Genomic DNA, 24,955 nt, shown 5'->3' with positions numbered 1-24,955 from the left:
AAGATCCACATTTTATAAATGGAGGAAAAAGCAAGGTGGAGGCAGAACTAGGACTTGAACCCAGGTCCTTTCATTTTTGATCCAAAGTGCTTCTCACTTTAGTGTGTTCTCTTTTACTATCCCAGGCAGCTTATGTCGTGAAGTCATCCAACCTCATTAAATCAAAGTGAGATTACATTTGTAGACCCTCTTAATGAAAGCTCATGGGATATATAGTACTCTCTAATTTACATTTAATCAATTTGGCAAAGGCATGATATCTACCATTCCCTTCCCTATCCAATACCTAGATCAAAGGTTATATTCACTAATGTAATTTAGGAAGTCACTCTTCAAATCCTGATTGGATGTATGCTGTGTGCCAGACACTGTACTCAGGGCTGCAAACCTAGAGATAAATAAAAGAGACATTGTCCTTGTCTCCTAGAAGTTCTCCAAATAGCAGGAAACAATATAACACAGAAACAGGGAATAGCACACAATGTAATAGAAAAAGCTTCTTAGAGGAGGAGGTGACATACGATCTATACCTTAGGAATGGACAGGAGTTCACCTAGAAGAGAAAGAGTTAAATAATGGTTGATTCTTTGCAGAACCACAAGGAAACCTTCATCCAATTTTAGCTGCCAGAAGGAAATGTTCTGACACACCTTCTGTTTGCTTGAATACTGAAGTTTTGCCCATGTGGCTTGAATGACTTGATCAAAAATATAGATAATTTGGATTTGTATGATTTGGGGTTATCAGTATGGGCAGTTGACCGATGGACATTGTGATTGTCTTGTAGGTAATCTGATCAGGCCTTTGAAGATATAGAAGTAGTTGTAAGGACAGTGTCATATTTTAGTCATTCTGATGGTCATCGTTGCTGATTTAAATCGGTTGGGCGATGATGGAGATGGTTGCTTGACTGTCTCCATGTGTGTCTTTATTCCATAGGGAGAAAGAGGCCCCCAGGGCCTTCCTGGACCCCGAGGTGAGGAAGGATGCCCAGGTGTGAGAGGACCTAAGGTGAGTGTAAACCTCCAGCTGTGGAATTCTTTCGCTGTCCCTGTTTTATCCCTTGAGTTTGAGGAACATTTTACTTCTTCAACATAGTTTCTTAGCTCTTTCTCAGACTGAGGGTTTCCCAGAAGTAGAGCCTGAGAAAAGGAATCAAGTGCAAATAGTTTATTGGGAGGGGATCTCAGTAAATACTAGCAAGACAAGAGAGAAATTAAGGAAGGAAGGTGACCTAAAAAGGGTATGGCGTCAATTAGATTACCACTGTGGGTAGGTGGAGCCTAATCCTGCTGAGGAACTGTGTGAGCCAGTGTTGAACATACACCTTAACGTTGTCCCATCCAAGGGGGCAGAGAGCTGGGGTATTTATACACCAAATCCTATCAGGCATTATTTGCAAGCTGCTCCCAGTGGGTATTAATTCCCCAGCACTTCTGAGCTGCATTGCATGTGGACAGGCTCTGGTACCAGAAAAAGCCCTCAGGAAAATATTTTTATTTATTTAAGAGAGAGCTGGAGGGAGAGAGAGAGAGCACAAACAGGGGGAGGGGCAGAGGGAGAAGTAGACCCTGCTGAGCACTGGCAGTTGGAAGGGGGTTTGAGAATACTGAAATTTTAAAGCCTAAAGAAATAATGGGTAGGGCTTCTTTTTCAGTGGTTTCATAAATGTCTCTTAACCTTCCAGGATTAGAGACTCTCCTTAAATAAGGCCAGAAAATTCTCTCTACAATCTCCAAGTCCTATAGAGGGTTTTTCTGACCATAGCAACCATATTCTGTACATTCTAACAAGTTACTCTTTCAATTAATTTGTCCTGTTGTTCCTGGGAGCCTTCTCATGCTTCTTAGACAGTATATTCTCACTTTTGTTTGAAAAAATATGATTGTGCTATTAATAAGTGGCAGGTCATTGCCATTTTCTACTCACCCCTACTACGTTAGGAGTTGCCGATATGAATTTTTCCAAGTCACAGGCAAAGGGAGGCGGTAGTAATCAGAGTGCTGTGATGTCTCCAGCAATTATAATCACTGGAGAAGAAATCTTCATTTTGGTCTACTAATTGCATTTTCTTGGAATTCAGGAATATATGGTGTCCTAAGTGAAACAAGGTTTAAAAATCTTATTCAAGCTCAGTTTTTTTTTTTTTTTATTTCCTCCTAACTTTAGGGAGCAAGAGGATTTTCAGGAGAGAAGGTAGGTGACCTTCCTTCCTCTTGCTTAAACTGGAGAGCAGTTTCTTTAGGAAACAGTACTGAGTCCACTTGCTTTTCCTTTGCTTGAGCGAGGTGGGACTTAAAACTTTTGACAAGGGGAAATGTCAGATGATGTTAATAGCCAAACTGCCATGCTAATGAATGGTTTAAGGCAGGGACATATATGAAAATGTATAATTATCTATAATAATTGAGCCACCATATTTGTCACGTGACGCTCTGGAAGCATTGGTCCTGAATTTAAGGTGTGGTCGTCAAGGTGAGTATCAAATGGGAGATGGATGCCAGGACAGGGCTGGTAGGAAAGGACCTGGCACAGTAAGGGAATGACTTTACATTCAGATTCAGAGGCAAAGTACCCATTCGCTCATTCATGCACTCAAAAAATATTTTTGTAGGTACTCACTCTGTTCCCCACATAATCCTTGGCAGTGTCTACAAAGTGATGAACAAGACAACAAGGGCTGATAGAGCTTCTTTACTCATGTCTCCTGGTACCACTGATTCACCCTTATGGCCGTGGCAAATATATCACATAATTTTAGTCTGCGAGTTTGGTGTGCTTGTTTTCAGGCACTATCACAGCTGTCTGAGACTGACAGCTGACAGACTGACAAAAAAGTGCCTGAAACTTGATTTCCTCGTACCAATAGTAGGAGTAAATCAACTATTCCACACATGGTTATATGCATTTTATTTGGCTTGTGAAACTGTGGACTTTTTTTCCCCCAAAAGATGCTTTATAATAAATATGGTTTTTTAAAAAAGATTTTTATTTTTATTTATTTGAGAGAGAGCTGGAGGGAGAGAGAGAGAGCATGAGCAGGGGGAGGGGCAGAGGGAGAAGTAGACTCCCCGCTGAGCAGGGAGCCCAACTCAGGGCAGGACCCTTGGATCATGACCCTACCTGAAGGCAGATGCTTCACCGACTGAGCCACCCAGGCACCCCTATAATAAATATAACTGTCATTCTGATATAGTTGGCAAAACAAAGGGCCTATGAGTTGGAAGCAATGGAATACTTGATGAGATGTCACTCTGCAGCTGCCAGTTTTTACTCTTATCCAGTTAGCTTCAGGCTTTCTATTCTTAAGGAGTTTTCTAATGGTAAGTCTCCCCAAATACATACATATGGATACACTCCCATTTAAGTCCTCCTAAATCTGAGATCGTCTGAGTTTCCATTATGCAAATTAGTTCAGGCATATTTGCCAGTCTTTTTAAATTAAAAAAAGCCAATGACAAGAGGACCATCTTTAACATGCAGACAACCAGTGGGAAATTTTCTTTCAGTCTTGTGAAAGAGTTACTACTTGTTCCCAGTGCAAAAGTTGAAAAAAAAAAAAAAAGCCTTTCTTTTTTCTCTTTAATTTTTTTTTAAAATTTTTTATTTACTTGACAGAGAGAGACAGCGAGAGAGGGAACACAAGCAAGGGGAGTGGGAGAGGGAGAAGCAGGCTTCCCGCCGAGCAGGGACCCCGATGTGGGGCTCGATCCCAGGACCCCGGGATCATGACCTGAGTGAAGGCTGACGCCCAACGACTGAGCCACCCAGGCGCCCCTCTTTCTATCCACTCAAAATTTGAGTTTCTTTTTTTTTCTTATCTTTTTCGCTGGAGCCTAAAACTGTCAGGAAAAACCGTGTATAACGCTAGTGACTATTTTGGGAATGAAAATGATCATTGTTTCTTAATATATGAATGCAGTATATAAATGTCACTTTGGAAGGTCTAGATTCTTCTCCCAACTAAAAACAAATATTAGCAAGGAAATTAACATCAAAGCAATAAGCACGTACACCTGGTCCTCTTTTCTCTAACAGTTACATCTCCCTTTGTTCCACAGGGAAGCCCTGGTGATGAAGGTGTTGACGGCTTGGTTGGGGAACAGGTATAGAAAGTTTCTCATTTCTATGTTTCTCCTCTACTAGCTTGGTATTTATGCTCTCTATTTATACTTTCCATGAAATAGTCTAGAAATGTTAGCATGCATACTCAACAGTGCCTAAAGTTAATCTATTATTTGCCCTTATCCTCAAAATATAAGGACCCTAGAAACGTAGCTCTAATCAACTGCCTCCCATAATAACATGTTATTGTCCAGTATCTTATTCCCATTTATTTTTGTTCAATTCTATCAATTAGATATTGTTATTATTATTGTTTTACTTAGTCACTGCTTATCCAGCTTTACCCTCATATTTGTCACTTTTGCCGATGCCTTCAAAGGAACATGAAAGATCTTGTTTCTTTTGCCTCAGGTACAAGTTTTAGAAGTTCTTTTAATGGAGTTTATAAACTCCTTTGGTTTTTGTTTCTCTGAAAATCTCTTTATTTTACCATTTTTCTTGAAAGAAAGTTCTTGGGGAAATAATTTTCTTTCGGCACTTAGAAAATGGAATTTCATAGTCTTCTGGCTTCTATTGTCTTCTGTCTCTCATTAGTGCTATTAAGAAGGTATCCATCAAGCTCATTGCTGTTACTCTTGTCAGCGATCTTAAAAAAATATGCTGCTTTAAAAATTTCCCTTTCTTTCTAGTGTTCTGCAGTTTCAATATGATGTGTCCAGGTGTGAGTTTCTTTTTATTTATCCTGCTTGGAGCTTTTTAGGTTTTTGAATCTGAGCATTTGTGCCTTCTGTCAGTTTTGGAAACTCCTTAGCAAATTCTCATTTTGAAATGTTTATCCTTCCCATTTTCTCTATTATTTCTTTGTGGAAGTCTAATTAGAAATTTGTGAGACCTTATGCTATCATCAGTGTCTCTTAACCTCTCTTTCATAAAATTTTCTGTTTGTCTTTCTGTACTGCATTCGGAGTATTTTCTCCAGTTTCAAGTTCACTAATCTTATGTCTTTTGTGTTTAATATACCATTTAACCTGTCAAATGGATTTTTAATTTCAATTATTCTGATTTTCACTTTAAGAAGTTCTATTTGATTCTTTCTCAATTCTGCTTGGTCTCTTTTTTAACAGCTGCATATTATTTTACTCATTCTTTTTATAAAACCTATTTAAATGTATGAAATATACTCATTTTATATTCTGCATATGATCATTCCAATAGCTGTAGTCATTACAAATCTGATTTTGTTGCCTGTTTTTTTCTGCTGGCTTCTCCCTCATGGTGTCTCCCTCATGTGTGTTGTGACTTTTGATTGATTGATTGATTTGATTTGATTTTCTTTTTTCTCTTTTTTCCTTTTCCTTTTTAAAAATTTTTCTTTCTTTTCTTTCTTTTTTCCCTTTTTTCCCTTTTTTGTGACTTTTGATTTAAATTCATTTTTAAATGAACTTCATCTGTGAGAAGTCATTAAGGCCTGTGTTGAGGTTGTTTCTGCCACATACTTGGTGGCATGTCCTCCTGAGATCACTTCAAAATAAATGATGAGATTTGGTTTTTCACATTGCATTCACGGAGTGATCAGAAGTCCTGAGGACAGTCAATAGCTATTACTTCTCTGGATTTCTTCTTTCTCTTTACTATGTTTTGTTTTGTTTGTTTTTTTTAAAGATTTTACTTATTTATTTGAGAGAGAGAGAATGAGAGAGAGCACGAGAGGGAAGAGGGTCAGAGGGAGAAGCAGACTCCCCGCTGAGCAGGGAGCCCGATGTGGGACTCGATCCTGGGACTCGAGGATCATGACCTGAGCCACCCAGGCGCCCTCTCTTTACTCTGAACTCAAAGGATTTCTCTTGTTCTTTATCAGCTCACGAATGTATGTGGAGTATCTTAAACTTTGCTATCTGGAATTTTATACTGTTTTTCAAAGGAAGGATTGTTCAGGGCATCTACTCTGTCACATACAAGTCAGATGGTAAAGAAACTGTCTGCTCTTGGCTAGAATGTAAAACTACGTGAAAAAAGTTTCTGGTGTGACTTGATGTACAAAACTTCTTTGTATATTTCTTTTTCTTTTTCTAGGGTAATCGTGGAGCCCCGGGGTCATCTGGAGAAAAAGGAAATAGGGGAAATCGGGTATGTGTGTAGAAAGTGAGGATATTCTTCTCTTATATTTCTATTGCGTAAACTGAGCTTGGCAGTTTATTTTTAAGTTCTGGGGAATAATCCTCTAGTGGTTTAAGTTCTAGATTGGGAGTTAAGGGGCAATAAATATTAGCTATTTGGAAACTTTAGTGAAGACCCGCCTGTGCTGCTAGTGAAATGAGTGATGGAAACCAGCTTCCTTAGCCTTTGGAACAGTAATCACCATTCCCTACCTCACGGGCTTTGCAAAGCTCCCTGTCGCCAGTGATTCAGTCTCACACCGCAGCCCTCTCAGCCACATCCAATTCAGTCTCACACTGCAGCCCTCTCAGCCACATTCCTTCACTACTGTCAGTCCAAAAGTGTCCTTTCCAGTCAGATTGTACGACTCATTGTCCCCTAAGAATTCCTTGTGCATGCCCACCTCTGTGTCTTAGCTCATGTTAGGTACCCCATCCTCGAGTGGCTTTTCCCTGCTTCCATCTCTAGTGTTTATTTGAATATCAATTTCTCTCTGATTTCCAGCTCCTCTCTTCCCCCCTCAGGATACCCTCCTTCATCATAGTCTGTAGTGCTCTCTCCCTTCTCTACATCCTTCCCATATTATATTTCTATGTAAGGAAAGGCTGATGCCTGGTGCATGTACCACAGCTCTGCCTTCCTGTGCCCAAGGCAGATATTATTAAGCAATTATGGAATCCAGCCAGAGGGATCCATCTCAGAACTGTTATAATCAGCTTCTGTTGATTGACTGGATTAGGTAAGGGGTGGGGTTATGTTTTTGTGTGCCCCTTATGGAATTAGGGTAATGCTTTTACCCCAAGGTGTGGATTGATTTCCTGATAAGTAAAACAAGGAGTCACAAGAAAGGGTTCTTTATTGGGGTAGGTTTAATTGATAAGCTGCAATTTGGAGATTAGATTTTGGAGAAGGTGGGGGGACACTACACTTCTTTCAAGACCGGAGAGCCTTCAGTTTCCATCTAATTTAGTTAAATTCAATAAACGCATGTTAAGGGCTTCTTACTCGTAGAGCGTATCTAGCAAAAACACTTAGAAAGTTGGGCACATCATAATAAGAACCAAATACCAGGCTCTGTACTCAGCATTTTAATTTATTATTCCATTTAATTTCCATAATAGCCTGATAAAATGGGTTTATCTGTTTCACAAATAAAAAAATTGAATCTTAGAGAAGTCAAAGAAATTTGCCTAGCTAGTAAATTGGATAGCAGGGTTGGAATTTAGTATTAAGCAACTCCCTTTTATCATTATATCAGGCGAGGAGAGACGTAAGGTGGAGTTATAAGTAATAATAAGAAGTAGCATGGGGCGCCTGGGTGGCTCAGTTGTTAAGCGTCTGCCTTCGGCTCAGGTCATGATCCCGGGGTCCTGGGATCGAGCCCCGCATCGGGCTCCCTGCTCGGTGGGAGGCCTGCTTCTCCCTCCTCCACTCCCCCTGCTTGTGTTCCCTCTCTCGCTGTCTCTCTCTCTCTGTCAAATAAATAAATAAAATCTTAAAAAAAAAAAAAGAATTAGCATTTTTTTTTTTAGAGCCTAGAGAACATTCCATTCCCATTGTGTCTGAGAACCAGATCTCAGAGATGGGTCCCACTTCATTATGCTCAGAATGTGGCATATACCGTCTAGAACCAGGCACATAACACAATTTGAGGAAGGTTCCTGGGGTGGGGGCTCTTCCCTACTCTGCAGGAACTACTACACAGAGGGGGTACCATTAACAGCAGGTTGTAAGAGAGGCAACCATTTGCTTATCATGTCATAGTCTTATGGCAAGTTGCTTCACCTCACTGGTTCCCTTTCTATAGTAGGAGCTCCAGAAATATTCTTCTCTCTTTTTGCCCCTTTGTCATGAGATCTTGCTGTGTCAGTGCTGCCCATGTCTGTGGTAGGGAAACCTTCTTCTTATGTGTGTTTCTGTGTAGAAGTATGAGGGAGAAGTGGAAAGATCAGGGACTTGGTAGTAGGGAGAGGTGGGTCCAACTTCCCTGAGCCTTAGCTTACTTGCATGCAATATGGAATTCTTGAGTTGTAAGGGTTTAGTGAGGTAATGCCCACCTAGGGACACATATATCACAGACTTCCAATAAAAAGTATGCTCTTTTCTGCATCGCAACCTCACCTATTTAGCTGCAAATGCTTTAAAGTTCAAGTACTAAATTGGTCTTTTAATGTGATTCTCATTTTCCCTCTTAATGTTCTCTTTCCTTTAGGCAATAAAGGATCTTTTAAAGTGACACATGTTTTTTTTCCTGTGATTTAAGGGCTTGACAGGACCACCTGGACCTCCTGGAGAGCACGGAGAGCCTGGGTTAAGGGGAGACCCTGTAAGTGCTGGTTGAAGGATTCTGTTTTAATCCAGGAACTTATAAACAGTTTGCTTAGACACAAAGACAGCAATTAATTATTCATCATGAGACATCTGTTCAGCCTATTTTAGCCTTGCAACAAATAAGAGATTTGTGAGAAGACCCATCTTATAGAACATTTGGGTTCTTAAAGAGTTCACAACTTTAATTGCATTGGGTATTCGGGATTTCTGAGCAGGCCCAGACAATTAAAAAGTCTACTTTGGTGCCTTTAAAAAAATCATATTTCCTCTAATTTCTTTTCCTATCTTTCCCATCCATTTGAGGTAAGCAACCTTTTCTTTTCTCAGGGAGATCCTGGAGCAGATAGTTACATCCAAGGCCCTAAGGGAGAAAAAGGAAGGCGTGGACATTGGGTAAGATGGTCTCTGTTTGTTTGGGGATGCTGGTACATGTGGGAAAGATGTAGCTGGTGAAGAAGGCTTGAGCGTTCCGACTGGATCAGCATAGAGAGCAAACCTGTGGGACTCCACTGCCCGTGGAGACAGGAGCTCTGAATGCTAATCTCCACTTAGAGCCTCGTCCTTGCATTCTTGTCTAGTCATTCCTTTTTTCCTGAAAAAAATCTCATTTCCCACAGCACTAGTAACACAAATTACTTAGTCTCCTTTATCCTTGGTTTCTTCATCTCCAAAATGAAAGCATCAGGCTCAGTGATGCCTAAGATCTTTTCAGTTTAAAAATTCTCCAGTTTCATAATGATGTCTTGATTTAAAAGCAGTCAGGCCATTACACCGCTGACTTGCTTTCCACCACTGCCAATGTTGATTGATGTGAATCGAGTACTAACCATTTTTAAAGATAAGATCCTTGTTTAGCTTGGAAGATTGGAAGTGTCATGACAGAAGATCTCACCAAAGGTGGAAGGCTTGTTAACTTCGCAGATGCTGCTAACTGGCTGGAAGCCATATTTAGATGTTTTATGTCCTAGTCATTAAAATGCACGACTGAAAAATGGGACTAAAGTAACCCAAGTGTCTCAGTCCTTACATCTCATCATTCCCAATTTCCAGAAACAGGGTCTGCACAGCAAAATTTTTACAACCTCTATTTGCTTTGGACTCCAGTTTGCCTCCTTTGACAAAACTTTAGGATGTTGATTCTCTTCCCTAAGTTGTGACTCATTCACATCCATTTTATATATGTCCAGAACCTGAGTAAAATCCAGTTTGTAACAGGATCAGTATTATGTAGCTATGCCAGAAAGCTGTCACTCCTTACTGCAAGAATTTCTCATCGTGTTGTTAATTACAGTTATTTTGGACAAAATCCATTGAGAGGGTTCTCTTGGGTGAGTTGAGATCAGAGACTCCTGTGAATCGCTACTTAATCAGTTATGAGATTGAGCTAAGAGAACAGCAGGGCAGTTCTTAACCCGTCTGGGCCCTGGTTTCCTCATCTGCAAGGTGGGAAGGTTAGAGAAACCATTTCAGAGTTTCCATGAGTTAATGGTTGTCATGGGAAGGAAGGTATATGAGTTGAGCTTTGTTTCCATGGTTTGCTCGTGGTTTTACAGCTAGGAAAGAACTTTGGCCTCTAGACAAACTGTCCAGTACTGTGTGCATCACAGCGATGGGGAGAACGTCCTGCTCACAGTTTTCAGAGGTCTGTCTCCATTGCTGACTTTATAGCTAAGGGTTAACTTGGAACAGCAGATCCCTGAATTGTGTGTGCAAACCAAAATTGTGACCCTCTGAAGTGGTGCCACGTTATACTGCACTTGTGTTCTACGTGGTTTCTACTCCCATGCTGAGCTCAAAGAAGGGTGCTTAGTATTCTCTGAATAGACTTGGGTAATAAAAGTCACTCTCACCGATTACATAAGCCTGCGGCTGCGGAACCTGAAATTCTAGCCTGTTAAGTGCCATTAGAAGATAAACCTCAAGGGGGCAGTCTTTCCTCGGTACAGGTTTCCTTGGCTATCTCGAAGCACAAGCAGAGCGTTCCTACGAAACCAATCATAAACAGAAATGGAGTAAGCGAAGAAGCAATTACCATTAATTTCTACAGAAATATTTTTAAGTGTTCCCAGACCCCAAAAATAACCTCTCTTTGGCTTTCCTGATACCTTAGGACACATCTTCATAAGGGATGCACAAAATAAATTGAGATGCACGGATGCTCAGAGTTCAAAGCTATGGCGGCTGGATGCTGAGATGATGCTGAGTGTGGTCCCCTGGGAGGGAGCGAGCGTGGCTTGGCGGGGCCTCTCACTGTTTGGAGGGCGCGCTGCCTTTGTAAGCCTCGGTGGCAAAACATGCTGAGTGCTGTTTTCACTTTTCGCCCTTTTCTGTAAAAGTGAAAATCCTCCTTGAATTTCTTTTGAAATTCAAATATTTTTGAAAAAAGTATGAACACATACTTTTAAAGAGGGAGGATACCTGTATTTGTTTCTGAGTTGGACCAAAGAGCAGATTCTATGTTGCAATTTGGATGGAGACAGTCCCCCAAATGAAGCAGTCTTTTATTTTTTTATTTTTTATTTATTTATTTGATACACAGAGAGAGAGAGAACACCAGCAGGGGGAGCAGAAGGAGAGGGAGAAACAGGCTCCCTGCTGAGCAGGAAGCCCGATGTGGGGCTCGATCCCAGGACCCTGGGATCATGACCTGAGCCAAAGGCAGACACTTAACGACTGAGCCACCCAGGCGTCCCGAAGCAGTCTTTTAAGTGAAACAGAAACTTTATTGTACACCCAGTATGGGGGAAGGGATGGAAAACCCGTCATGCTTTTCCACTTCTGAGAAGGAAAACCAATACAACCCTTTTGGAAGGCAATCTGGCAACATACATCAGCTAGGACTGCTGTTTGTTTTTTATATGTTTTAATAAACATGGGTTTATATATTTTAATATACAATTTTTTACTTTAATATATGAGTGACAAAGCCTGACTGGCAGTGTTTAGCTAATAAACATGTTTTTGATAATCCAGGGAAAGGTGATTTCTGGTTTGGTACACTAGCTCAATGATGTCATCAAAAGCCAGGGATGTCATCAGGGACTCAGCCCCTTTCTTCCACGGTGCCATCCTCAGTGTGGTCCCTGGGCTTAGCAGCCCAAGCATTTTGTCTTAATTTTTACATAAAATGCCAGAAAGAAAGGCGCTTTCCTTTCATCAGGGCACTGCCAGCAATATTCTCTTCTTGGCTCATTTGGCTCATTGACTGGCTCCTGTGCTCCCCACCTGCCCTTGCCTCATTTTAAGAGACCCAGAGAAGCAAGTTTCTGACAGAGGGAATGAGATTTCCGTGACTGGTTCAGACCTGTCAGAATTTATCCCTTGGAGCTGGGCGTGGTGTCCCAAATGAAACAGATTTTCTTAGCAAGAAAGAAAGGGGCAAGAGAATTGTGTAGCCCCCAACTGTGTCTGCCACGGATTAAGGTGCGTATGTTCTTTGATCCAGTCTTTCCCATTCTAGAAATTTATCTCGAAGCTAATCAGGGACCAACACAAAAATTTAGCTCCAAGGATGGAGATTAGATTATTAGATTTTAAATCACTACACTGCTTGAATGTCCGATGATAAGGGATTGTTTATATAAACAATGGCACACGATCAGATATTACTAAGCCATGAAAAATAGTTTAGAAGACTATTTCATAACAAGGAAAACATTCATGATGTAATATTAACTGGGAATACAAAACCCTGTATTCAGCAAGAGTCCAAATTGATAGAATGTAGCTATATCTATCTATTCTGGAAGGATAAACACCCAGAACTTACGCATTTTTTTCTTAACCTTATTCTCTGAATTGTTGAAATATTCTATGATGAACTTGTATTATTTCTTACCCCGACTTTTCATTTTGAAAAATTTTAAATCTACAGAAAAAGTTGTAGTTGCAAGAACAGCATAGTGAACACCAATTGTTAGCATTTAGCCATATTTACTTTATGTCTCTCTATACAAATACATAGGTAATATTTGAAATATTTTGCTGAGCCATTTGATTAGTTAATTATTTAATTAATCAAGGGTTAATTGAAGGTCTTACAACATTTCTCTTCCAAATATTCAACAAGTATCTTTTAAGAACAAGTACATTCTCTTATATAAACATAATACAGTCATCACACTCAAAAAAATTAAATATGGCACAAAATTATTTTCTAATATGCAGTCTAATATTAAGATTTCCACACTTGCCCCAATGATGCCCTTCATGTCTATGTTTATTGTTGTTGTTCTGAGACCCAATCAAGGACTACGTGGCATATTTAGTTGTCTTGCCTCAGTTGTATTCTTCAATCACAGCTGTTGTCCAGTTATTTGTTTGTCAAATGACATTGACATTTCTGACCAGTTATTTTGCTAAACATCCCCCAATTAGGATTTGTCTGATTGTTTCCTCATGACTAGATTCAGGTTAAGCGTTTTTGGCAGATTAAGGAAGGTGGTACCTTTCTTTTTTTTTTTTTTTTAAGATTGATTGATTGATTGATTGATTTGCCAGAGAGCGAGAGCAAGAGCGAGAGGGAGAGAGAGAGAGGGAGAGCACAAGCAGGGGGAGGGGCAGAGGGAGAGGGAGAAGCGGACTCCCTGTTGAACAGGGAGCCCGATGGGGGGCTCGATCCTAGGACCCTGGGCTCATGACCCGCGCGGAAGGCAGACGCTTAACGGACTGAGCCACCCTGACATCCCTAGGCAGTACCCTTCTTAGTCACCAGGAGGGACACTGTGCCTGGCTGTCTAATTACTGGTAGATTAATTTGGTCACTTGATGAAGATGAGGTTCGCCAGACTTATCCATTGTAAATATACTTTTTCCCTCCTTGTAATGATCAAGTAATCTGGCAATGATACTCCGAACCTGTAAATTTCTTGTTTCCCCAACAGTCTTTTACCCAATGATTCCAACATCTGCCAAAATGATTCCTTTGCTATGCTGGCTGCAAAAAACTGTCTACTTTTGAAATGAGAAAATGATAAGCATTTTAAGAAAGAATCTTTTTTATATCTAGACCAATCATGAGAGTGCCTTGTCTGAAGCCTCCTCTCTCATACAGCCTACTATATATCTATAAAAAATTCCCATTATAAAAGTAACACTACTGGGGCACCTGGGTGGCTCAGTCGGTTAAGCGTCGGACTCTTGATTTCGGCTCAGGCCACGATCTCGGGGTCTTGGGATCCAGCCCCGTGTCGGGCTCCGAACTCAGTGGGGAGTCTGCTCCAGGATTCTCTTTCTCCCTCTGCCCCTCATTTCTCTCTCTCAAATAAATAAATAAATCTTAAAAAAAGGTAACACTACAGATATTTGGAATACAGAAAAGTAAAATGTAGAGAAAAAATTAATAGTTCTGGTAGCCAAGAAAAACATCAGTTTACCAAACTTTCCTAACTTGGTGATGGCAAAGCTACTCTCCCTGAGAAAGTCAGATAAGGATCCCCCGGGGTTATTAAAACGTGTTGCATACAGTATAAAGAAATGAGGAAACATCATTTTGTCTTTCTCCATATTTGGGATAAATTATTCTTTCAGAGAATTTAACATACTTGAAAAGAATGTAATGACACATTTTTTCTCCTTCATAAGCTTTTTGAGAAACATAATTTTTAATGGTTGCATACTATTTCAGTAAGTGTTTCTACCATAATTTTATCAACACTTCCCTCATATTGTGGGATATTTATATTGTTTCAGAATTTAATCTATTATAAATAACGGTTGGAAGAACAGCTTTGCACAAATGTTTTTATTTCTGTATTTCACATTCTTTCCCTGTTTATGTGTTCTTACTGAGTTAGCATGCGACTTTACTGAGTATCTAAAATATCCCTACTTGGGATCCAAGGTGGTTTCCATTTCTCCTGAAAGATGGACTCATTTTCTCTGGACATCACTCCTCTTCTCATTTCTGACCCTAAAGAAGTGAAAGCACTAGAGGGTTTCCTCATCCTGACTATGTGTAACTTCTTCCTCTGTCATCATCTGTCTATATTGATCAGTCTGCACGTGCAGAGACTTGCTCTTCTGCGTTCTGTTTCTGTCTGCTACTCTGCATCCTATATGGTGGGTAGAAAGGGAAGTACCAATATTTTTCAAATATTAAGCACAGGTTATTGGAGAATATGTCTGACTACTGTCCCAGCATGAGGAACCCTGAAGAGTTGTTACATGAACAATCTTTGGGAAAAGGTGCCTGCAACATGGCTATTTTAAAACACCAGAATTAATCCTTTTGCTTCTAGAGAAGTACTGACCAATAGAACTTTCTGAGATCCAATATCCTATATCTGTGCTGTCTAATATGGTAGCCACTAGCCATGTGGAGTTACTGGACACTTGAAATGGGGATAGTATAACTGAGAAACTATATTTTTAATTTAATTTAATTTTAATGAATTTAAAATTGATAGCCACCTGTGGCTAGTGGCTTCTGTATTGGAGAGCTCATGTCAGAAGAACAAATCCAGAAGGATGTAGACATCTAAATTCATATTCCCTTTACTTCTTCCTTTTCAGGGACGTTCTAGTTTCGATGGACCTCAGGGGGAACCTGGAAATGTTGGCCCTCAGGTTAGTACAATCACTCATGGGTTGTATTTCACCTGCTTTTGTGGAGGAGAGAGGTCAGCTGTGGGGAAAGTTGGCTTGTTTCCTTCTCTAAGGTCTTTGCTTCCCTTCTATTCATAGGGGTCAAGAGGAAGACGAGGTGTGCCAGGGCTGAAGGTCAGTGTTTTCTGGAAAGACTTGCTTCTTATTCCACAGATATGGCTACTTTAAATAGTTCTCTCTGAGGTCCAGGGGAGTTCTGGTTGGGCTGTCTGAGGTGGCAGGAAGATCTCTGAGAAGTTTTCATTGAGACCTTTTCCATGAAGAAGAAAAAGTTTATATGGTTCTCTGCTTCCCCTCCAACCTAGTATAATCTTTCATTTAGGTTGCAAAAAAGCTAATAATACCTTAGTGAATGGTTTTACCTCTGAAATAATGATTTTTCCATTTAAAGACTTGGGACTTCCTATTGGTGCTCCAGGGGATCTCATAGTCCCTACATGATGAAAAAAGATTGAGCTTTTGCATTTATCCAAATGGGAAGGATGTGATTTGAGGGTGGGATAGTGGCCATCTCTGCCGGGGAACTGTATTTTACTAAGCAATTATCTAGCACCAGCCGCTGTGCTACACCTTTATTTCTAACACCTCAAGTAACCCTTCTACAACCCCAGGAGTTAGGAGCAAAATTGGTTACCTTTTACAGATAAGAGAGAAGATATAGATTTAGCAAAACTTGTCAGAGACCACATGGCTAATAATCAGTGGAGACAGGATTCAAATACAAAGATCAGGATGCTCTTGGAAATTTTTTCACAAAATAAATTTATTATGTAGACTTCCCTCCATCACAGTGTGGTCATGCTCTGCTGGTATTTTTTTCTAGCATTCTCATGATTTAGAGATGGAGGAAAAGTCAAAGATTGATTTATGTCAACTCTGAGCTTGTGTGTGTGTGTGTGTGTGTGTGTGTGTGTGTGTGTGTGTGTTGGGCAATGACTTCTGACCTCCTAGGTACAAAAGAAGATGGAACCTCTAGTCTTCAGACCAAACAGGTTAGAAAACTATGGATATTGAGAAATTCCAAGTCTCAAAAATCCAAACAAGTTTTGTTGACACCAAGTAAAATATTATTTCTCACAAAATGTTTAGGATTTGACATAAATTCTTTTTTTAAAAAAGATTTATTTATTTATTTGAGAGAGAAAGAGTGAGAGTGGGAGAGAGAGAGAACACAGAGGGAGAGGGAGAAGCAGGCTCCCTGGTGAGCAGGGAGCCTGATGTGGGGCTCCATCCCAGGACCCTGAGATCATGACATGAGCCGAAGGCAGACACTTAAATGACTGAGCAATCCAGGTGCCCTGAAATAAATTCTTAAATAGATATTCTCTTGTACTATTAATTTGGTTTTAAAACTTGTGAAATACATAATGTCTTGAACTATCATTTCATCCTACTGTTTTTATCCCCACAAGGCAGAAAGAAATTGGCTAAGTTTTGGATAATTAAGTGGCTCTAGGCAATGGAAGGAATTTCCTGCTCTTGAATTATTTAATTCTTTTGTGATGCTACGTGTAGTTTATCTAAATATCCATTCAGTTCACAGTGGGTTCTCTGCTCAGTTGGGTCATGGTTATTTTTGTTTCCCTATGTGACCCCATCTCCTGTGTTATTCTTTTTTAAATTTAATTTAAATCAGAGTGAAGCCTGTGCTCACATTGAAAGTCAAACTGCATTCATTAAGCTTATAGTGAAAAATATATCCCTGTCCATTCTTTCCAGCTCTTCGGGAGCACTTACTTTCATCTCTGTGGGCTATTCCTTCTGGTATTATTGCTGTTTTTCTAAACAGCATGCTTACTTTGGTGTTTCCTGGTTTTCAGTTTGGGATGTTTTTCTCTTGATTCCTGACTCTGTGGGATAAAGATTTTCCATAACCTGTCCATCTCCTTCTCCATACACTTACCTCCAGCTCATCCTTGAGATACACTTAGTTTCTCCACTTTCGGTCAAGTCAGTTGATTGTTCATGTGATGACTAGGCAAATATTATTTGCAGCTATGTAACTTTTGTTTCCCTTGAGGCACCCTCTCTTCTTATTTGCTTTGTGTTCTATGTGCCTATTACCAGTTAATTATAAAGCTCTGAGAAAACTGATAACTTCCCAATATATTCAAACACGTCGGGTTTATTTCTCTTGGATTTCTCCTTCCTGGGCCCTCTGTCCTCCTGCTCTAATTCAGACCGATTGTTCTCTGGGCCTCTGCACTGTTGTCTTCTCGAGAAAAACTGTAGAACTGCGACCTCTCATTTTGGGAGCAGAGAAAAATGTGTGCAAACTGCTGCCTTTCATAGGAAGCCTCTCCATTTAGCACATTGTAATCTTGATGAATCCCTGTCATTGTTTGCCCTTTTTCCTATTCAAGCTTTGATTTTTTAAAATAAGAGATAAAATCCTAACTATTTGCAGACTCCACAGTGAAGTGGGCTTATCCAACATGTCAATAGTTTGCTAGTTAACCCAGTGTTGGAACATTGGTCGTATAGATGCATTTATGTTTTTGAGGCTGTAACTTGCTAAAGATGAGCAAGTACAATCGGAAGAGTATAGTTTACAGAGGTGCTGAATTCCAAATTACAGCATCCCTTGGACGTGGGGAAAATATGGCCCATTACTGTCTATAAAATTAGATATGCTGGCATCTACACGATGCATATTAAATTGGAATTCTAAAGAAGATTTTTTAAATGGAAAACATTGTATTATGGCAAACAAATCAATGCAGAGCTTTTTTGGTAATAAGGGAAAACTTTAACTTGTTAATTATGATAAAATTAAGAACATCATTCTTTTTTTATGTGTCCGTAAGCCCACTAGCCTCCAGCAATTATTTTCATGTTTGTGTGTTTCCGGTACTAGATAGATAATAAAGAGTTATTATAATGGGTATACTATTTTATGTCTGCTATTCTGTTTCCAAATCTTCCTATTATCATTTTAATATATTACAGCATACTCTGTAGAAGAACAATGATTTGCTAAACAATTCGTATGTTAAGCATTTGGGTAATTTCTATTATATTAGATATCATGGTCAGCGATGTAAAGAAAAACTGTATTACAGGGTTTTTGTTTTGTTCCTGCTTTTGCTTTGCTGAAATGATTTCCTTAATATAAATGTACAGACATGGAGGTATAATAAAAGAGTCTGAACTTAGCTCCATAGAGCCAAACTGTTTTCAGAATGTTGCACTGTGAATGTCAGTAATGTTATGTGCAAACATTTCACAACCTATTTCAAAATTTCTAGCTACATGTCTTTTAAAACATACAAAGTGAGGGTTGCTGGAGGGGAGTTGGCTGGGGGTGGTAATTGGATGATGGGCATTAAGGAGGGCATGTGATATGATGAACACTGAGTGTTATATGCAACTGATGAATTTTTGAACTCTACATCTGAAACTAATAATGTGCTATATTTTGGCTAATTGAATTTAAAAAATAAAAAATAAAACTTAGTTATGTTTATAAATCTAGAAATCAACTGATAAAGAGCAGAATAATATAGCAGTAATGATTAAGAGAAGTGCTTCCCATTTACCTGAATAGTTTTAAAAACTTAAGAAGCATGAGGAATTGATCCACATAGTGATTAATTCTGAGTTTAAGATTTTTTCTCTTTGCAAATCTATGAATAAATAGTAATCTTCCCAACACATGAACATGAAAAAGAAGGCAGAATAATTCACAAAATGGGATTTATCTTCAATCTTAGAAAATGTGTCTTCTCTGTAAAAGTGAAAATATTAATTTGAGGGAGAAATTAAATCTGTTCTTAGATGAATCGTGTAAACAGCTCACCCTTTGCCTAGAGAGCCAGCTTAATGCTGTAAGAATCTGCAGGGTTTTTTTTTTTTTAAGATTTTATTTATTTATTATTTGAGAGAGAGAGAGCATGAGTGGGATGAGGGGCAAAGGGAGAAACAGGCTCTCCACTGAGCAGGGAGCCCGATGGTGGCTCGATCCCAGGACTGAGCCACCCAGGCGCCCCAAATCTGTAGGATTTTAAAGCCAGTTTTCTGGGGCACCTGGGGGGAGCTCAGTCAGTTGCGCATCTACCTTTGGCTCAGGTCATGATCCCGGAGTCCCAGGATCCAGCCCCACATCAGGTTCCCTGTTCAGCAGGGAGTCTGCTTCTCCCTCCCCTTCTGCCCCTCCACCTGTTCCTTCTCTCTCTCTCTCTCAAATAAATAAAATCTTTTTAAAAAGCCAGTTTTCTGCCATTTCTCTATGTGCTTTATGTGTCTTGGCCCAGAATGTCATGCTTGTCACTGTGTTCAACCTTCTGAGTTTCTTCACATGGGCTAAGGGTCCTTAACACCAGCGAGCATTTAGCCCATATCCCTTAAAAGGAATGGATGGGCTTTTAGGGACCTGTTATTAAGTTAAATGAGAGCTTGGGTTATTTAAACAAAGTATTTTTGCTTCTATCACCAGCTAAGATATCGGAAGGAGACATGCAAAGACTGGGAAAGACAGTAAGAATCTGGTTTTCCAACATAAGTGGAGCCCCCTCTCTCCATATCCTCTCCAATCCCAAGAGAACAGAGCACAGACAATCAAAATCTTTTTTGTCTTTCTCTTGTGGCTCTCAAGTGACATCTTGCAGGAAAGGCTGGTTGCCTTCAATAGGAACACTAATGGTGCCTGGTGAACTCACTAAATTTTGCTTATTTTGACAGGGTGTGCGTGGAGAATCCGGTGAACGGGGTTACCACGGAGAGCTTGGATACCCAGGCTCACAGGTTGTATCAGTGAACTTGTTTTTAGTGCTAAAGTTATTTGTTTGAAATTATCACTTAGATTCTTGGATAGGGATTTAACATATATCAGAATGGCCTTGGATATCTCTTTTCTGGGCCTTCCAAAGCAAATTGTATAGTTTCTCTCCTGGGCAGGTTAAACTCCAATAGCTAATATTTACTGAGTTCTTATTATGTCTTAAATATGGTCCTAAACACTTGTATTAACCTATTTAATCCTTCAATGGAGGGTTATTATCCCTATTTTACAGAGAGAAATGGAGGGGGGATGGAGAAGTTAGGTAAATTGGCCAATCTCACACAACTAGTGAATGATAAAGTTGGGATTCAAACTCAGGCAGGTTAGTTATAAAATCTATGCTCTTAATTACTGCCTCTGAAGCTGTGTATTCAAAGTACTCAAATTTGGCATGAAAAATCAGCAAAGTGTTTATTGAGTATCTGTTATACATAGGGCAATTTGCTAATAGGCATGGGATATTCAGAACATTAAGGCAAGGAAGGGTCTTGCCCTCAAGTGGGGTGTTGTAAACTATTCAGTGATAACTGGAAATGTGAACTTCCAACCAGTTCTTTTGGAGTCTTCTAAGCATAACCCAAATCTGTCATTCTGTAAATCCTTCTGGAACATGTCCTACATCTTTCTTTTAAAGGCCAAATTGTTCCCAAGTATCAAATGGAAGAACTTCAAAACAACATCTCTTGCTAACACATTGAACCATTCTCCATAACTTTAAAAATTCTATGAGTGTCAGGCAATAATTTTGAAAGGTTTCTGTTGTTTTTTGACTTGACAAAGGTACAAAAGAACGAACTGGGTGATCAAAGTGTAATTAGAGATTGTATTTATTTTATGATAGAAAATAGTGTCTGAACATAGAGGGAAACAACTGAGAGATGGATTTTGCCTTTCTTTTGATCACTGGCTTAATTCAAATTTGGACCCCCCACCACTGTGGCATCCTGGCTTTCTCTTTTATATTCACTTTATCATACTGCTGAGTCAAAGGGAACAAGCTGTGTTGTGAACCATGAGCAAGATAATCAATAAAACCTCTACTTAATTTCACTTCCCACTGGGATGTGGGGATAATGTTCCATTTAAATAGGTGATTACAATGCCTCACGCAGGAGTATAGAATCCACGATCCATGCTTCTAATAGGAAAGCATGTCTCAGAAAAGCTGGAGAAAGATTAGTGTTGAAATCAGTAAAGTTAAATGGATTGGGGAGAAAATGGTACCTCCCCAGCAATGTGCCCGGTGAGGTTAGGCTATTGTACTATTGAGGACAGGCCTGTTGGTTCTTGATAAAATCAAAATGTGCCCTCTGGTCCTCAGCCCTTGTATCTATAAAGCAAAGGTTGAATTTCCAAAGGAGATCAGTATCTTAACAGCCCCTATCATTCCCCTTTCAGGATTTAAAATTAGTTGGGCATATGAAAATATAAAAGCAATGTTCTGAAATTTTAGGGCTCATCAGATTCAACTGCAGAGGTGGTTACAGGTATAGATGCTGAAGGCTCACAGCCGGTGCTTCCTATGGAGTGAGCCTGGGGTGCTCCCTTTCAGATGCTGCTGAGTAGTGTGTGATAAACATGATAGCAGTGGGTCAGGGCACCCTGATTTATGCTCCCATCATTGACCAAGGTGACTTTGTGGTTACGTGGGAAATAAATAGCTCCATAAACATTGGTTGAACTTTAATTTCATCTTTGGACTAGGGGCTGAGAGGAAGGCAAGGACCACCAGGAAATTCTGGACAAAGAGGCTTACCGGGTGCTGAGGTAGGTTGGAAAAACTAAAAGCTATAGTAGAGCTGCTCATTAACAATGGCCTGAGTGTTCTGGACTAATAACATAAAGCTACACTGTTTGCTCTGGGATTGGTGGGTATCAGGGGTTTCTAGCAATAGCTAATTTGATCACTGGGTGTACCCCCTTCTACTGTAGGTGCATTGTGGGAATATAGTGATCGATGAGATTGGGCCGGAGCCCCAAGGGTGTTTAACACAAGCTGATGGTGGCTTACCTTTGGTGCGAGAAAAAATAGAACTATAAAAGGGGTATACAAGACTAATTTACTGCTCATAAACATAAAAGGAAGCATTACCATCCCAATTTTATAGATGAGGAGACCGAGGCTCAAAGGGTTTAAAAATGATTTGTCATCTGGATAGGAAGTGGCCAAACTGGCTCCCAGCTTGGTTCCTTCTGGTGCCCCTTCTACTCCTGACCCAGGATCCCAGTGGTTCATAGAAGGGTCAGATCTCATTGAGACAGATGATCAGGAGTGGCCTCCTAATGATGGGAGCATCTGATATAGCTTAAAGCCTGAGCAGCGTGATTTAAGTTAGGGATAAGCATCTCGATCTGGAGATTCATAATAGCAGCTCCAGGATGGCCTATGTCCTAGTTCTGTTCTTACTCTCCCTATCAGGAAGAGTCTAACGCCCTATAAACCAACTGTATTGCCTTCATTTTCATTTGATAATATTTTCTGTTTGGAGTGGGTGAAAGTCCAGGTGTTTGTCTTCTCGATCTCCTAGTCAAATGACGTTTTTCCCCCTAGTAGCCAGATCATTGCTCCAGTGCTCAGTACTTGGCAGATGTGGCCTCTCGCATAGAATGCCTCCCTCTTCCTCCCCGCTCCCTCGCCGCCCTCCCCAGCCCAGAGGTTAAATGTGCATAGGAAGCATTTTGTCTGTTGAAAGATACAATTAATTGTATAAAACATTAAAGGTGATTTGTGAGTATATTACCAGTCCCAGACCATTTCAATAATAACAAGAGTCAGATAGTTAACTCTGTGGCCCTCGAGGTGATTTTAGTCCTGATCTTATTGCAGGGGGTTCCTGGGCCTCCAGGGCCAATTGGTTCCAAAGGAAAAGCTGGACCAACAGGAATGAAGGTGAATGTCAGAGAACACATCTCATTTGATTGCAGCTTGGGTTTTCTTATATGAATCTCTCCTTATGTGATTGTTTCCAGCAGAAGTTTCTGATATGGTTGTTGGTGGTATTGACTGGCCATTACCTTATAAGTGGATGGATGGATACGGAGAAAGAAAGACATATAGACTGACATATAGAAAATGCATGGATAGATGGCCACCTATATCAGTAGGCAAAGACATATCAATAAAAAGATAAATGTATGAATTCAGTACAAATAAAGCTCACATTCACACCTAGAAAAGCCAGAATAATATGAAATTCTGTTCCTGGTGCTTCATACCTGGTTTTGCTAATTTTCAGTGCCCAAATCTCTGCTATATTTGTTATTATCTGTATGTAACAAGGTCCAGAGGAAGATACTTACCTTGGACTATATGGGGATGCCAGTAGGACCTGAAAAGTGTGACTGTAGACTCTCTAAGGAAAATGACATAAGATTGCATGAACTCACAGGAGAAAATTAACTTCATGTTTACCATTTATTGCAAAAGGGGGAAGTTGGTGATGCAGGAGCCACAGGCCCGCAGGGTCCACAAGGCCTAAGAGGGCAACCTGTAAGTCTACTTCTTCTGTTTTGGACTCTGGATTCAAGGTCTTGTTTCACACCAAATTCTAACATGCTTGATGAATATTGGCGACACAAATATGATTTGAACCCCAGAGCTGTTGTGAATCTAAAGAGTCAAAGATTCTCAAACTCTTCCTATAAATAAAGAACCTACAGATGTCTCAGGGATTTATTTTGCCTTCTCCCCATGCTGTTGAAGAGGAACGTGCCAATGAGCCTCTTCTGTTTGACAAGGCTATTTTACAAGCATGTGAGACTATTTGGGATACAGACGTGTTCTATGAAACATTTTTTCCAGGGAAGCACATAAGACAGGCAATCAGAATTGCAAACTTTTAAGTGCGTGGGCCCAATTACCCAGAAATAACCTTTGGAGACCAAGGATCGTCAGAGGTTTACTTCAACAGATACTACTACCAGAGACAGGGCTATGCATTTATACCTCCCTTAGTCATCCCTTCTAAACATGAGAGCACGTTAGTGATTTTATGACTATTCTCAATTCACCATTTCATTGGAATGAGCTTTATGATATGGAAAAATGTTGTCTTTCCTGCAGCTCCTATTTATTTCTGAGATTTCTTTCGTCAACTGTGTTGTTGACGGAAATAACCTGCTGTTGTTTTGCACTCAGCACTGAAATTGCATTTGTTAGTCAGGGGAGGAGAAAAAAGCAGGCTTAAAAGCTTAAACTTAAACATTGAAAGGGAAAGAACAGAACAGGATTGTTGTCAAATGGAATCTGGGACAAGTAGTGTTCTGCATCTACACTTGATCCAGACGATGAAGTTAGCACTGTTTCACTGTGTGAAAATACCCTGATTTAAAATAATGCAAAGCTTGTTCCTACTGATCTCTCCCTGGGACAGACCAAGCTGGGGAGCACTGCCTTTCTGGAAGTGCCATTTCAGGAACATCAAAGGCAGATATCTCCAAAATAGACAGTTTGGGTCTCTGGGGTTGTAGATGCCTGAGGCTCTGTGTGTCCTTCAGTGGAGAGAAGATGGAGTAACAGCAAATGAACCTCATTTGCATCCTTTTTGCCCCCCAATAATTCATCTTTGGCAATCTTCTTTATCTTATTCTTTTTTATTTTTTAACATTTCAAATTTTCTTCCTTAGGCCACAAGAATGATCTTTGTGGCTTAAAATTTAAAATTGTCCTTCGCAGTTGACTACTTGGTTTAGGTGCGGTTTTTGTCCATTCAGCAAAAAGCACCTAAAAGGTTCTGAATTCTCTCCTTAAGATAGGAAGTGCACTGTGTATATGTACAGAGGCTAAGATTCAGTAGTATCAACATATTCATAACTGTTAGCATCACCTTCACCTCCACCTCGACCATCACTGCCTCCACCAACAACACCCTCACCGTGACCAAAATTACCATCACCACCACTGCGAACACCATCACCTCCACTACGACCACCATTACCACCACCTTCACCACCACCATCACCTCCACCGCCACCACCACCACCACCACCACCACCACCACCACCACCACCACCACC

The 24,955-nt window shown here is 40.1% G+C and overlaps 1 protein-coding gene across 1 annotated transcript in view; it reads left to right on the top strand.

The window, feature by feature from the left end:
* The window catches only part of LOC110570658 (collagen alpha-4(VI) chain-like), a gene marked incomplete at its 3' end in the record, with an annotated part of 83,050 nt that overhangs the window by 33,041 nt on the left and 25,054 nt on the right, over nt 1-24,955 (top strand). The window contains exons 13-24 of the mRNA XM_021678709.1: nt 940-1,011; nt 2,170-2,196; nt 4,062-4,106; nt 6,139-6,192; nt 8,486-8,548; nt 8,881-8,946; nt 15,067-15,120; nt 15,238-15,273; nt 19,840-19,902; nt 21,644-21,706; nt 22,767-22,829; nt 23,367-23,429. Of these exons, the coding sequence (XP_021534384.1) occupies nt 940-1,011; nt 2,170-2,196; nt 4,062-4,106; nt 6,139-6,192; nt 8,486-8,548; nt 8,881-8,946; nt 15,067-15,120; nt 15,238-15,273; nt 19,840-19,902; nt 21,644-21,706; nt 22,767-22,829; nt 23,367-23,429 (669 nt within the window). The remainder of the gene's footprint in view (nt 1-939; nt 1,012-2,169; nt 2,197-4,061; nt 4,107-6,138; nt 6,193-8,485; nt 8,549-8,880; nt 8,947-15,066; nt 15,121-15,237; nt 15,274-19,839; nt 19,903-21,643; nt 21,707-22,766; nt 22,830-23,366; nt 23,430-24,955) is intronic.

The sequence above is a fragment of the Neomonachus schauinslandi genome, chromosome 1, assembly GCF_002201575.2.
Source record: "Neomonachus schauinslandi chromosome 1, ASM220157v2, whole genome shotgun sequence".
NCBI classification, from domain to species: Eukaryota; Metazoa; Chordata; class Mammalia; order Carnivora; family Phocidae; genus Neomonachus; species Neomonachus schauinslandi.
This window is presented reverse-complemented; position numbering and strand designations above follow the sequence as displayed.